The 14,091-nt window shown below is 40.8% G+C and overlaps 1 protein-coding gene across 4 annotated transcripts; it reads right to left on the bottom strand.

The window, feature by feature from the left end:
* Nucleotides 1-1,181: 1,181 nt before the first annotated feature.
* raf1a (Raf-1 proto-oncogene, serine/threonine kinase a) lies at nt 1,182-13,460 on the bottom strand. 4 transcript variants are annotated; one of them, XM_034126476.1, is made up of 19 exons: nt 12,992-13,459; nt 10,637-10,693; nt 10,320-10,546; nt 10,099-10,211; nt 9,872-9,974; nt 9,618-9,775; nt 9,113-9,202; nt 7,549-7,702; nt 7,022-7,141; nt 6,847-6,871; nt 6,082-6,197; nt 5,689-5,806; nt 5,426-5,510; nt 5,090-5,266; nt 4,958-5,004; nt 3,592-3,710; nt 3,345-3,476; nt 2,422-2,556; nt 1,182-2,327 (listed from the first exon to the last, which is right to left on the bottom strand). In XM_034126476.1, exons 3-19 carry the CDS (start codon nt 10,518-10,520, stop codon nt 2,187-2,189), a joined length of 2,034 nt encoding a protein of 677 aa, XP_033982367.1. In that variant the 5' UTR covers nt 10,521-10,546; nt 10,637-10,693; nt 12,992-13,459; the 3' UTR covers nt 1,182-2,186. The 4 variants fall into 4 exon arrangements, with proteins under 4 accessions (XP_033982367.1, XP_033982364.1, XP_033982365.1 ...); XM_034126473.1 differs by lacking the exon at nt 7,022-7,141 and having other exon boundaries at nt 2,187-2,327; nt 12,992-13,460; XM_034126474.1 differs by lacking the exons at nt 7,022-7,141; nt 10,637-10,693 and having other exon boundaries at nt 2,187-2,327; nt 12,992-13,460.
* Nucleotides 13,461-14,091: the final 631 nt, after the last annotated feature.

Genomic DNA, 14,091 nt, shown 5'->3' with positions numbered 1-14,091 from the left:
ATTTTAAATGCCATTTTTAAAATGTCTTCCATTTTTGTAAAGCACTTTGAATTACCTTGTGTTGAAAGGTGCTATATAAATAAACTTGCCTTGCCTTGCCTTGCCTTACACTTACCCTGGTAATGAAATAAACTATAAATGTGTATATGCATATTTAAAATACATTTATTTTGCACATTAAAAAACGCTTTTGTGAACTACAATGCATGATTAACCTGATGATTAGCCAGTGTTTCCTTACACAACTATTCCTTTTAAAAAGAATGAGGTAGTTCAGGGTCCTTGCCATTTTAACAAGGGGTTTGAATGCCAGATTTTTGCTCATATTGGCATATTTTGCATTGTTGTCTTGGTACTTTTTACTTCACTATTCCTGCAAGTAGTGTGTGAAGAAGGGCGACACATCCTGAAGGAACAGCCACTAGATGGAGCTATTTGTAGGCCAGGGGTGTATGACTGTGTGCCTGTGTGGCTTGTCAGAAAGCAGAAATAGAACAGATAAACACATATAGCAAAACCGTCTTAAAAATAGAAGACTAGCGGTCAGTTGATGACTTTGCTCTTATTGCATTGCTCCACTTTTGATGACATCTGCACTATTGTAACCTGTGACGTGTCACTCAAGAAATATAAGGAGCTGAAAAAAGCTTCCATCATGTTTTTTTTACAGCCTTGGCATACATTTCAATTCAAAATAATCAATAATTTCTTATTTAGATCACATAAATGATGCCCATATTTACTATAAATGTGTACGCCCATGCCCAGCAGGAACCACACGTTGCATGTTTATACTAAAACAAAAATATAACTGTCCTCTTTTTCCACAGCACGTCCCTCCCTTGCTAAATGATTGTTGTTCCACAGAGCCTGCCAATGGCTGTGCCGTACATAGAAGCATCAGCCAATGGAGGAATCCCCTGGTGTATGTATAATGGTGTATGCACTGGATCCCCTGTGAGGTTACACCACGTTGCCACTGCTACAGCAAACATTTCACCCCACCACAAAGTCTTGCACATGTGTGGGACTTTAGTGTGAGTGAACGAGAGAGGAGGCCGTACAAATCTGATCAAATCTCACCTGCTTCAAATGCTGGTCATAAAATTATATAACGTACAGTGTGTGGACTAATTACATTTTTTCACCCATAATAATAAGTACAACATTTAACAAACACATATTTGGCAAAGGAAATTAACTTAATTTTATTAAAATATCGAATCCAAGGACACAAAAAACGTTTAACCTCCTGAAAGAGACATCAAAAGACAACAAATACTAATTAGTTTCCAATCATTTAAAACATTTAAGACAACCGCCACATGTCCAGCTCATGATAACCTTCCCATTGTGAGGACTGATAAGAATGTGTGTGTATCTACAGATCTATGAAGCCATATGTATACGGTTAGGAAATAACCATTGCTTTTGCTAGTGTGTGCAAATTCCATTTTACCGTCATCACTCATGCTCGCTGTCCGACAGGCTGATAGTTCTCCAAAATGACCCCCCCAAAAAAGACAATAAAAAAAGAAAAACAATTTCCCATTTCTACACCATTATCCTTTAAGACAATGCAAAATAAACTACTATTGTGCAACTAAATGGACTACCTCCAACGGCTTTGTGATGACAAGAGGAGGTGAATTGTGCAGGATCTTAGTCCAGGCTTTGTTTCCTCTTAAGGCATCTTAGCTTTAAATTCCTCTTCATCAGAAACCAGCGCGGTCAGACAGAAGGCTGTGCTTCACATCACAGAACCCAAATCCAGAGAGAAACATCTGTCTTCCTCTTGCGTTTCCTTCAGTGTCCATTTATCGTCGTCTTAGGTAGCTGTGCGTGCACTTATTTACAAATGTTACCAAATTGTCACCGTGGAGCCTCTGCATACTTCTTAATACGTGCAGCGATAATCAAGGCACCATCTTAAGCCAGCTTCTTCATGTGTTCTTCCCACTGCAATCCATCTTCATTCAGATCCACTTCCTTCTCCTCTCTTACTCACATATTGTATTGATTAGACAGGGTTTATGTATGATTGTATGTACATTTGTAGGTTTACATTCGCATCTGTGTGTATAGCATTTGGGCATACTTAGCATTTGGACTGTTCTGGATATTTTGAAAGAGAAGGTGGAGGGGTAAGTGTAAGGAGAGGAGGCATAGCAGGGCTGTCTGAAACTCTAGAAATCAGGCAGTCTGGTGGAGGTCAGAGTACAGGCATTGATATCCTCAGTGTGAGAGGCTCTGTGCAGGGACGGTTCTGAGGCACTGCGGTTTATCTTAGGTAGGGCGTGCTGGAGAAGCTCAATGGAGGACAAAATCTATTCAAAAGAAGCATAACATGGAAAAGAAAATTATTAAGTCAACCAAACACCCTTTATTCTGCTGGAAGTCCTTAATTAGTGAGTACTTCACCTGTGGGAAGAGCGGCCTCTCGTCCTTGGACTTCTTGATGCAGTCGGCCACCAACCTTTTCATGGCTTTGGGGCAGCTCTTGTAGAGCTTACTGAGGTCTGGGGACAGGTAGCCTCTTCCCACCATGAAGATAATCTGAGAGGAGGGGGGAGGAGGGGGGGGGGGGTTTGAGCATGGATCCCATTTGTAAACATTTAAGAGTTCAACTAATGATCCAAGTCAGTGCCACAACAGGAGGCACCTGATTAATCAGCAGATCATCTCAGGGATAAGTTTAAAAAAATACCCAGAGAGTAAAAAGGTGACAAGCATCTAAAACACGGGAGCTTTTGTTGAGGCATGAGTGCTTGATGCTGCTCAGATAATGGATGATAGGAGTACTCCATGTGCTTGCCAGTCAGCAGTGGATCATAACAGCACTTATGGGGCACACTTTGTACAGCGACTTTATCCTATTTTGAATACAAACACAATAAACTGAACGGGACAAGGAGCCAGACACGATCCAGACTTGGTCTCGTGGCCTGCGGGAGGACGAAAAACCACAGACACACATTTGCACTCCCATGCAGCGCTTTTCAAACACACGGGCAGGGTTGTGTTACGGGGTCTAAAATTAGGCCAGTGGCTCCAGGAAGGCCGCCTCTGTTCCACGATGGGACTTAAGCCAGCTCCACAACCCCCTCCAGACAGCGACCCAGTGTCTGTCCACCACCTTCTGGCCCGGGCTCGCTGACTGACACTGGGACACAGGCGAGGACTAGAGCTTGACTGACTGTGGGTTACAGCTCTGTTTTACATTACCAAACTTGTAACCCAACTTAAAAGTTTAGGCAAAAGTGTCTCAGCTATATGACCTTTTGTACCACTAAACTATTGCCACTTGACACACAATATGAAACGTGTAACCGATGAGACTTTACCTGATCTCTTGTTGCTATCAGGGAGTAAGGGAGCTCTCCCGTCAGGATCTCAAAGAGAACAATTCCATAGGAATAGACATCAGACTGGAAGCTGTAGGGGTTGTTATCCTGCATCCGGATAACCTCAGGAGCCTGTGGACACACAATTAACACACATTTCTTTATATTTGCTGTTGTGTCTCACATGAAAAGAGTCTCAGAACAGTTTTCTTCATTGCTTCAGTGAAAGGAAGGCTGTGTTACTGACCATCCACAGAATGGACCCAGAGGGCTGCTCCACCTGATGCGAGCCGCTCCATCTGGCCTTCACTGTGGCCAGACCAAAGTCCCCGATTTTCACCGTGAGCCCTTCATGCAAGAAGATGTCTACACCGCTGTCAAGGAATCACAGCTGAAGCACACTGAGAAAACACACATCCTGACCACCATGAGGATTAACCTGTTAAGCCCGATAGCCCCCGCCGGCGGAACAATTTTCACGAAACTGTGTCTCAGGGCTTCTTAACATTTAACAACCTATTAATGTGTCATACCCACTTAACGGAAAGAGACTCAGCTAACTGACGATATGAACAATGTTTACCTAAACAAAACACAACTCTAACGCCAAGCCTCTGAATTAGCACTAAGCGAAAGAGTGCTAAAGCACAGTACAATATGTTTATACTTCATGCAATCTACACAAACTAGATATCATATGAAAGCTGAGATTCCACAGATTCCAATGATATAAGTATCATCACTGTGCGACCAAAACGGCGGAGCAAGCCAGCAAAGACAACACACAACTTCACTTTACGGGGCCAAAACGGCAAATACGTCTTACCTTTGCTGTTTTCTGATCAAAAGTTGTGTTCAAGGGCATTAAAACGCATATAAACGCTGCTGAAGGTTAACCCAATGTCTCTGTGTCACTTTGAAATGATTACTGATAATCCATCATAACATTTATGTCAATAAACATCGTTTTCTATAGAGTGTAACCCAGCTTCCGGTTTGGGGCATGCTGGCTGTGCATCACTCTCATTCACCAATGGTAATGTTTAGATGGATTTAGGAACTTCCCCTCGATCCTATTGGCTCTAACGGTTCAAAAGAGGTGTCAATCACCAAAATCGACCGATGGGTTCCAGAGATATGGCAAATGCACCCAAATGACCCCAGAGGTGGGGTTTTTTTCTAAACTTCTCTAAAAAGGTCAAATGTCACTTGTTTTGCATCAATCTTGATACAGGGTACTTATTATATGTTATAGTTTGGATTCCTAAAGCTTTGAGTCTACTATCCCATCATTCAAGGGTGGTTTTCACTATAAGTAATGTTTTCTTTTTGGACGGACACTTTAATTTACATGTTTTTACCATGTTCAATCTGAATTTACTTTAAAATAAAAACATCTATATTGATTCTGACTTTTCTACATCCAACTCACAGGTTTATCATCGCTTTGAGAAAAAAGATTATTAATTTACCCCTTTTAGAAGTGAAGTTATAGTCATTTGTTCTGGGAATGTCATTTTCGAGCCTGAGACCTGAAAAACAGGCTTGGGGCTTAACAGGTTAAAGTGCATTAAGTGCTTTTATCTTTCACACACAGCTAATAGAAAGGATACTGTTGGACTTCATGTCACGATGAATGATGTTCTTTGCATGCAGATAGCTGAAAATGAGAGAGAATTTTTATTATGATATCTTGGTTTCTTTTAATTTTGTAAATCAGGAAAGATCCATTTGTCAGGACTTACTCCATGCCCTGAGCCGTCTGCCTGGCGATGTCGATGAGCTGGATTATCTTGAAGTTGGTCTCCAGGACGTGAAGGTGTTTGTAGAGACTGCTGCCCTCACACCACTGGGTCACTATGGCCAGGTTGTCCTTCGTCATGTAGCCCATGAACAACAGGATGTTGACATGTCGTGTTTTCCTGCGAGGTAGAAAGGAAGGGGAAACCACAAATTGGAGATAACATAACATTTTGCGGTGAAATTGAAGGATTTCAGCAATTACATTTTTTTTTTAAACAGCTGAAAAACCTAGCTTTAAAAAGGGTTATTGTGTAAATGTATTGATGTATAACCTTTACCTCAGGACTGCCACTTCATTTCTGAATGCCTGAAACTGCTCCGGTGTTGGGTTGGTCACCTTTAATATCTTCACTGCTACATCACCTACAACAAAAAGACTGTGCTCAGATCCCCATGATCCACAATAATCCCTTGTGAGCCCATATGAAAATCCTTATGGGCACAGGTGAATCTTTTTAAATTGTTAAGTGTAGTACGGACAAGTAAAAGTGCAAGTTGTTACACCTGAAAGTGCCCTGCCCCATCTGAAATACATTCCTACCATGCCATTTCCCTTTGTACACGGTTCCAAATGAGCCAGAACCGATGCGGTTGTTCAGATAGACCTCGCTGGCCTCGATCTCCCAGTAGTAACTAGAGTCCCGCTTGTCCCGAGGCCTCTGGAGGAACAGAAATCAAGAAGGAGCAATGTATGTGAGACTCATAACCAATCAATCAAACCAGTTATCATCAGACACTGTTCTCCATAACTGGTCTGAAAGTATTTTCTATTTATATACAGCATATAAGCAGGAAATAAATGGGTGCAGGATTGTTTTACTCACTAGTGGAATGCAGCAAAGTACACTTCTTAAAATACTACTTTGAAACTGTTTTGATAGTATATGGCATTTACTACTTCCACGCCTGCATACAAACAATGCATCGGACTTACAATTTTATTTTTCTCCTGAGTGTTGAAGGACAGTGCCCTCTCTCGCTGGTTGGGGGCGGGGGCTTTGGACGGAGGCTGGGACCAGCCTGTGGGGCTCTGGCTGGGGGAACTACCCGCTTGAAGATTAGAGAAAAAAGGGATTAAGTATGGATTCACGATTGAGGCTGCTTCAAAATCATTTACTACTGAATCTACACAGAGGATGACATTTATATAAAGTGTTGGATATTTAAGATTTAATTAAATGGGATATAAGAGTGATCTATATGCCCACAACAATAGAAAAAGGCCAATTTTGACTCCTGTCCTATCCTCCTCCTTCATGCTTCTGTTAGGCTCAACAAAAGGGAGCTAAGATGGCCAATGATAAAATAAATAGGCGACACATTTGTTGATATGAATGAATGTAAAAATGGTGTATTAAGATTAATTACAATGTCTATAGAGCCTTTTTTCCTTGTTTGAAGGTTAATCACATACAACTTAATCTTGTATTACCGTCCTACCACCTGTAGTGTTAAGCTATTTTTTTAAGTCTATTAAATATTATTGGTAAAAACCTAATGCTTTGATGAGAAATGTCCCAATTTGGTGGGAAACAGAGACAGCCAGGCAGTCAAGAAACAGAACAAGTTTTGAATTATTACACTTGCTTCAAATGAATGCACAATCAAAAAGGGGGAGATTTTAGTTGACAGTGTAAGGAGGAAGTGTGATGCAACACAAAAAAGTACACAACAGGAGAAAAGTAGAGCGCGTACTTACACGAGTCATGATCACGCATTGCATCCTAGAGACAAAAGAAATGGTGTCAGTAAACACAGTGAACAACATGCTGTGCAGTCACTCATGGTTTGACTTCCGTACTGAGATATGAATGCAGATAGTCTGTTTGCAATGCATGCAATTCAGACTGCACACAGACGCACCGCTTTCTAACCTTTTCTGGTCTCTCGGATGAGGCCTCAACAAAAGACTGGGAGAAGTGCACAATACCTACTTTCCTCTTCAGCCAGAATCTATGGCACCAGGAGCTGGGGGACGTATTCAGGCAGTCTAGCTACTCCCCAGCAGGGTACACAATACAACAGGCAAGCGAAGACAGGGGGGGAAAGGGACAGAGTAAAGCAAAGTAAGGAAGGAGCGAGGAAAATAATAGTTCTCAGTTACTACCTGAACAGAATATAGAGGAAATATAGAGCTGATTATGCAAGAACATGAGTTTAAAATGCAGAAACTAGACCTGAAGAGGGGGAAGTCAAGTGTGGCACATTTTAAAATAACATAAAACAGGCTCAACCCTATTCAGGTGAATCACTTAACATAGATAAGAGGTAGAAAGAAGCAAGGCGCAGATAGTTGGAATGCCTGAGATGTACGTAGGAGGGCAAGATCCCTCTCAGGCAGGAGATATTTTAGGAGTGGCTTCAACCTACAGGAGTACCCAAGAGGGTGGTGTGTAGTTACCTCAATCATGCTGCAGTCTACAGGCAGGGTAGTGCTAACCATGTGGACGTTGGGTGTGGAGGTGGAGCGCTGCCTCTGGGAGAGCCAGCCGCCTGCGGGCGTGCAAGGCGCGGTGTAGTTGAAGGCATGAGGGGTGGAATATCGGTGGGCCGAGCTGTAAAGGTGGACAAGGACCAAATATTACCACAGAGCAGCTATTGTTCGTCGACGTCTCTTGTCCCTGCTTCAAAATGACATGCACCAATGACATTTGACAGGAGAGCAAACAGTGAATTCAGTGACTTCTTTATAATCTGGACTGTCGTGGGTGTGGTGGTGGTTGATGCAGTGGCTTTCAGGTTTCGTTTGTTATTTTTCCACAGTCAAGCATCATATGTTGAGGTTGTGTCGTCAACAAACTGCTACCACGCATGCATAATACTATGGGGGAAAAAACACAAATGGAAAAACACACTGGTGAAGTAGTTATTAGTAGTTTTACTTTGGCCTTCCCCATGTTTGGCTCACTTGACAAAGTAGAGCTATTTTGCCCTTGATGTTTGCCAATATCAGTATTGGCTCAGCTGAGTACAAAGCTCACCAGCCCAATATGTAAATCTGCTAACAAACCAAATGTTAGTCTGACTTGAGATGTTCACTTTAAAAACGCACAAAACCTGATCCAGTTCAAATATCCAAAAACATATGAACAAGAGTGTTCCTGTTACTGGATTATTAACAGCTGGACTGTAGCTGCTGTTTAAAATGGGGCGATGAAGAGTGAATGACGTGTATAATCATGGAGATCATATTAAATCACAATTACAACCATGCACTGCTCTCTTTAAGAACAATCCCCGTTCTGGCAGCACAGGACCATGTTTCCAAAGAGTATTTGAGATCGCTCTGCATGGAACAACTTGATACTCTGCGAGCGCTAATTTGGCAGCTCAGAGTGCTTTTTAACCATTTGAAGTGCTGCTGAAACAACAGGCTCTTTTCACGCCTCTCATTACGTCAGCTCTTGGACTGCTAAAACCTCATAAAGCTGAGGACGTCATTAGAAATAGGATTTAATTCAATTCAGATTAGGTTCCTTACACATTACAATAAGACTGATTTGCAAAAAACAGGAAATGATCATGTTCACAGCTGCCTAAATACGCCATTGTTCAACACTTGGTTCTTTGTGAAGGTCCCCGTTTTGTTTATGTTGTGTACAAGGAAGCACATGACGTGTTACATGTTCCTTATGTTAGACGTAGCGATATGCAGCAAAGTCGAAGAGGAAGACTGTGAGCAAGTAAACAATGCCGGGTTTGAAATACTTTCAAATGTTTTATGTGGAAGAAAATACATTAGACTAATTTGGTAGAGCTCAAGGATACACACAATGCGCTTTGGTAAGCAACACTGAATGTAAGCATACATTTGGTTTGTATACAAGGAAACCCGTCTAAAAAGAAGTACTGTCTCTTTTTGCCCCTTTGACCGTAGAAGAGGTGGGCTCAATTCTGCTAAATATTTTTTATGTAGTTTGTATTTATGGGTTGTGGATCGATCAGAGATAAAAGTGTTGCCTGACCTTGGAAACCGTGTCAAGGATTCTCTCATTCGCCGGGACGTGAGCGAGGGCAGGGACGGGCCGCTGCTGTCGCCAGGTGTCGGACACAACCTGAAGATCGACAGCGATAAAGACCCTCAGTGCGTGGGAATGTGTCAGAGTTTAATCAAATAACAGCTGACTGCTAAAGAATACAATGGTTGTCAGGTGAAAGGCTTTATCTCGCCACTGTCAATGATATGGATCCTACAAATGATAACTATCAGTCCTGCAGCCTGTATGCAAAATAACACTAATAAGCTTCTATTCTCAGTGTGAGTACGCAAATCCGTATATAGGAGCTTAATCAGGAGACCTGTAGTATCAGCAGAACATTCTTTCTCTTTTTTTATCTCAACACTATATCTCAAGCACTATGAATCCAACCTCAGCTTTGATTAGATTCAAAATGTCTGTCAGTTATATTTCTATAATGGATTAATCATAATGTACAGAATTTACAGAATGTGCTATTGAAGACACTTACAGGAGTTGTCTGATGTTACTCCAGTCCACACACATCGTGGGCACTTTGGTGCTGCAATGCTCATGGAATTTGTAGCCGCATGTTTGGCAGCGGAAACCGTTCAACAGAAACTTCTGGCAAATGTCACAGAACGCTAGTTTCAGATATGTTTTCCGAACCTGAAAATGACAAAGAAAATACACATGTATTACTTCAGCAGTGATACTCTGAACTGAATTAAGTGTAAGCTTGATGAAAATACTTCAGATACTCACAAAATTATGTGTTGTCAATGGAACATGATCTAAAACCTCCACCTGTAGCTCTTCTCCAATCAGGGAGGAGGAATCGGTGTGCCAATCCATTCGTAATTTTTTACTTTTAAACAAAACAACGAAAAGCTTTAGGGGGATGAGGGGATATCAAAGCAAGCAAAAATAACAGTAGCAAGAAATAATGTGTTTAGTTCAATCTCTGATGTTTCAAACAGTCCTGAGCTCACCTCCTCTCTCCTGGCTGCAGCCTGAAGACAGCGCAGCACTGAGGCTGCAGACCTCGCACCTTTAGTGCTTTAATCAGGCAATTGTACAAAGTCATACCTGGTCGCACGTTTACCTGAGGGCGGAAAAAAGGTTAACTCTTCCATATTCTTGTAAGTAACTGTACATCAGTATTTCATCAGCCTTGTATGCCATCTTCTTCCAGTGGGAAAAAGCGACTCACCACGGTGCGCTGCTGGTTCGGGAGGTAGACACGGATAGTGCTGCTAGTCTTGGAGTCTGGGATCTTGCTGTCGTCCGAGGAGCGGCGCTGGTAGGGAAAGCCCTGGACCATGGTGGGGGAAAGGCACGGGCCCTCAAACGCCGAGTCCTTCATCCCGAAGCCGTTGCTCAGGGTCTTCCACGCTCCTTGAAGGTGCTCCATTAGTAAAGCCAAGTGCACTCAATGGTCTGAAAAAAAAGAAAACCACATACAGTATAAGCAGTGTAAGGGCTTCAAAGCAAAGCAAAGTCTAATCAATATTACATTAGTTCTCTTACTTCTTTGGGAGGATATTGGTGGTGTGCAGACTCAGTGTTGAAGTGTAAAAGAGTAGTCTGCAGATTTAAATAGAGGGTAAATGATTTTCCACCATGAACAAAAGTATTTAAGTTAAATTTGCCAGACAATCTTTCTGAGGATGTACAAGTGTTTAAATGCATAGTCTCAACCTAAATCTATCTCTAGAATATCAAACACGCTATGTAGCTTCAATTGTGGCATTTTTTTTACCACTGAAAAAGCAGCTGTGGTATCACAGACAGAAAAATGTGACAGAACAAAGATGTGTTAATGTATCGAGAACTTGTTTGATCTAATCTCATAACCTTATCTCTCAGAATGCAATCAAACCTCTCATAGGACAATGCAATTAAAGCGTTTTACTGGGTTATATCTGTAGCTTAGTAGCAAACCCTATCAGAAACGTGAGAGAAAAGTAAAGCGAATGTGTCAGTCGGACCAGTTTAGTGGTCCAATGTGCTTATTAAACTCTGAACCCTACACTATATCACACTATAGTAGTAGTTTAAGGAATACCACATGTGCTTTTTTAGGATTAAACTGGCAATTGTCCTTTCCCTTTCATTGTAGGTGTAGCAGCAGAGCTATGTAGACAAACTAATCCACTCAGACCAGGAGAATCTCAGGCCACCACAGAGGTCAGTCGTGTTATTTACAGTATATGCTTTCAACAGACTCTTTCTTTCTGCATGGTCAGGCAGCAAAAGAAAACTTAATAGTTTGGATCATCATACAGTAAAGGATCACAAGTTTCACACATTAGGACTATTATACAAAAAGATAAAGGGAAGGAATAACTTTAAAAAAAACTGGTTAACTAAACAAAGAAATATGTGCTTCTTCCAAACCAATTTGTTCTTTGTCAACTACTCAGTGACTTGAAGAAAAAAACTAATTAAGTTGGACCTACCCATCCTCAAACAAATGTGATCCCTCTTTCACTTTGATTTCAATACAAAGAGTTAGTTCAACTTGTATATCCAGAAGTGTCACTGATTCTTGGTCTTCACTTTAATTGTGTATACTTTTACTCAGCAAAACTCCTAACAGTTAACACTGAAGAGATGATTTACTGCAGTTAGTGGTTACCTGTCACAGCAGACATACCAGTGTGTCAGAAAATCAAGAACTTGGAAGACTGTAAATCTTCCACTCTTCCTAACATGATACAGGAATCGTGTTCAAAGCAAGCACTGTGATCCATCCATAAAAATGTGTATCAACAGTAAATGTGAAGTCCAGACTTTACTCCTCTCTGCTTAGATCTGTTCTACATAACAGGTCAGTCTACATAGCACAGTCAGCTATAAAAAACCAGCACAATGGTTGCATCCACAGCAGAGTTTCTATGACTTCGCTTAAGTCTTTCAAGTCATAGGTAAGATCAATGTCAGCGCATCTTGGGCAGTGGTGCAAAGTAACTAATGTACTCAAGTACTGGAGTTAAGACACTTTTGAGAGACTTGCACTTTACCTGAGTATTACTTTTTTGTTGCTACTTTGTATCTGCCCCACTACAGATCAGAGGTAAATAGTGTACTTTTACTCCACTACATCTATTTAATAAATGTAGTTACTTTGATTAATGATGTGAAATATAAACAACCATTAAAAATGACTTTGGTTACACATGGAGTAAATTCACAAGCTACCCTACAGTATAAAAAGTAAACTTCACCCTTACCAGCTTTGATAAACACTTCAATGCATTAATAATTATAACCAAAACATGTTATATATCAATCTGGAAAAGGCCAATCTGCATAATGAGTACTTTTACTTCTGGTACATTTTGATGCTAACACTTTTGTACTTTTACTTGAGTAACATTTTGAATGTAGGACTTTTACTTGTAACAGAGTTTTCCTACACTGTGGTAATTCTACTTTTACTGAAGTACAATATCTGAGTACTTCTTCCACCTCTGATTTCAGGAGAGTTGTGTAGAGAGGCTCGCTAAAGTGACTTTTGAACGGCTTCAATTGAGTTCCAATAAATCCAAACTTACTAAACATAGTAGTAAACTACGCCTACCACTGAAAGGCGTGCATGATTTAGGCTACACAACCACAGAAGCTATTAGTAGCTACGTGTGTTTTTATAAGGCCTGGTAGATCCAGTTATTGCTGTGAAATTGCCTGAAGGCCCTCAGCGGCGAACTCTATCGTTAAACTTCACTGCACATTCACCCTCCATTCAAATTTCACTTGTTCAAGCGATGCATGTCGTGGTCATGTGTCCTAAGGAGAAGCAGTTTTACAGTTGTAGTTAACATTTCAAACCCAATTAAAAAGAGTAGCCATGCTAAGAGCCAGTAGCCTGTGTGTGCTTACCAAGAGAAGTTAGAAAAGTTGTGCTCCGCCATAACTTCAGGAAAAAGTGGCGTCGGTGACATCATCATATTTGCAACGCATTCAAAGAAAAGGGAAAAAGTCGAACTTCTTAAAACCGTAAAGTTGTATCTAATAACCTTGTATCCGGTAAATGTTGCAATATTGTTGGACGTGAAGGTCATAGGCTGGTCGATTTTACGAGCCACAAAATATAATAAGAGGAAAAGTTTTATATCCCAGTCGTGGTAAAAGCGAAAAAATCCGTCGGACCCTCAAAGTGACACGACGAGGGATACTGTTAAAGTCCCGTGAAGCACTTTCAAATTAAAACTCCCATTAGTTGCTCGGCACGTCCTTGCTTTTCAATCAATATTTACGTTGTTCAGGAGAAGGTGAAAAGGTTTGAGTTGGTGTCGTGCGTCCGTCTGACGCCAGTGATTGAAACAGGACCTTGCAGTCATAACAAGAGTTGCAAGCATCACTCACACTGCGCAACTATAGCACAATTTAATCCCTCCCACTTTGTTCAAACCGCACATTTGGTTATTAAAAATAAACTGCATATTTTTATAGTATTAGGGTCTTTATACAAGGTCATACTATACATAATATACTATAGTTAAAGTCATATTGGGTAGCCACTACGTTGGAAATGAGCTCCTGCTGTCTTTTTGTTGTTGTTGTTGTTGTTGTGTTTTTTTTTGCAAAGGCTAATGCATGTGAAACAATAATATAGTTTTTCGTGTACTTTTGTTGAAATATAAGTTGCAACAGTATCTTTTGAAAAGCAAAAAATCTAACCACTACCGGTTTGGAGTAAGGGAGTAATCCATGATTAACTTCAAGTGCACCACCATCTGGATACAAAGGGACAGTGCAGCGTTTCCTTGGATTTCTTTGGAGCCTTCCTGAAATTCATGACAGTCATGCTACATTTTACATATCTGGTCAAAAAGACAATAAAGAGTTCATTTGAAGTATGGCATGTAGGCCATAGAAAAGTATTCAACCTAGTTTTAAAGGTGAATACATATTTTTTAAATTGATAAAGGTTCATCATTCTTTAATTTGTTGGATATGAATGGCTTAATACATTAAAA

Source organism: Trematomus bernacchii, unplaced genomic scaffold (genome assembly GCF_902827165.1).
Source record: "Trematomus bernacchii unplaced genomic scaffold, fTreBer1.1, whole genome shotgun sequence".
Lineage (NCBI taxonomy): Eukaryota > Metazoa > Chordata > Actinopteri > Perciformes > Nototheniidae > Trematomus > Trematomus bernacchii.
The sequence above is the reverse complement of the archived record's forward strand: the minus strand, read 5'-3'. Positions and strand labels throughout refer to the sequence as shown.

What these genes read in the sequence shown, in the direction of transcription:
- raf1a (XM_034126476.1), bottom strand. Translation starts at nt 10,520, where the DNA reads ATGGAGCACCTTCAAGGAGCGTGGAAGACCCTGAGCAACGGCTTCGGG. An exon ending in AGTAACATCAGACAACTCCT is followed by an intron (nt 9,203 to 9,617) that starts GTAAGTGTCTTC and finishes GTCGATCTTCAG; the next exon opens with GTTGTGTCCGACACCTGGCG. An exon ending in AATGCGTGATCATGACTCGT is followed by an intron (nt 6,198 to 6,846) that starts GTAAGTACGCGC and finishes CTAATCTTCAAG; the next exon opens with CGGGTAGTTCCCCCAGCCAG.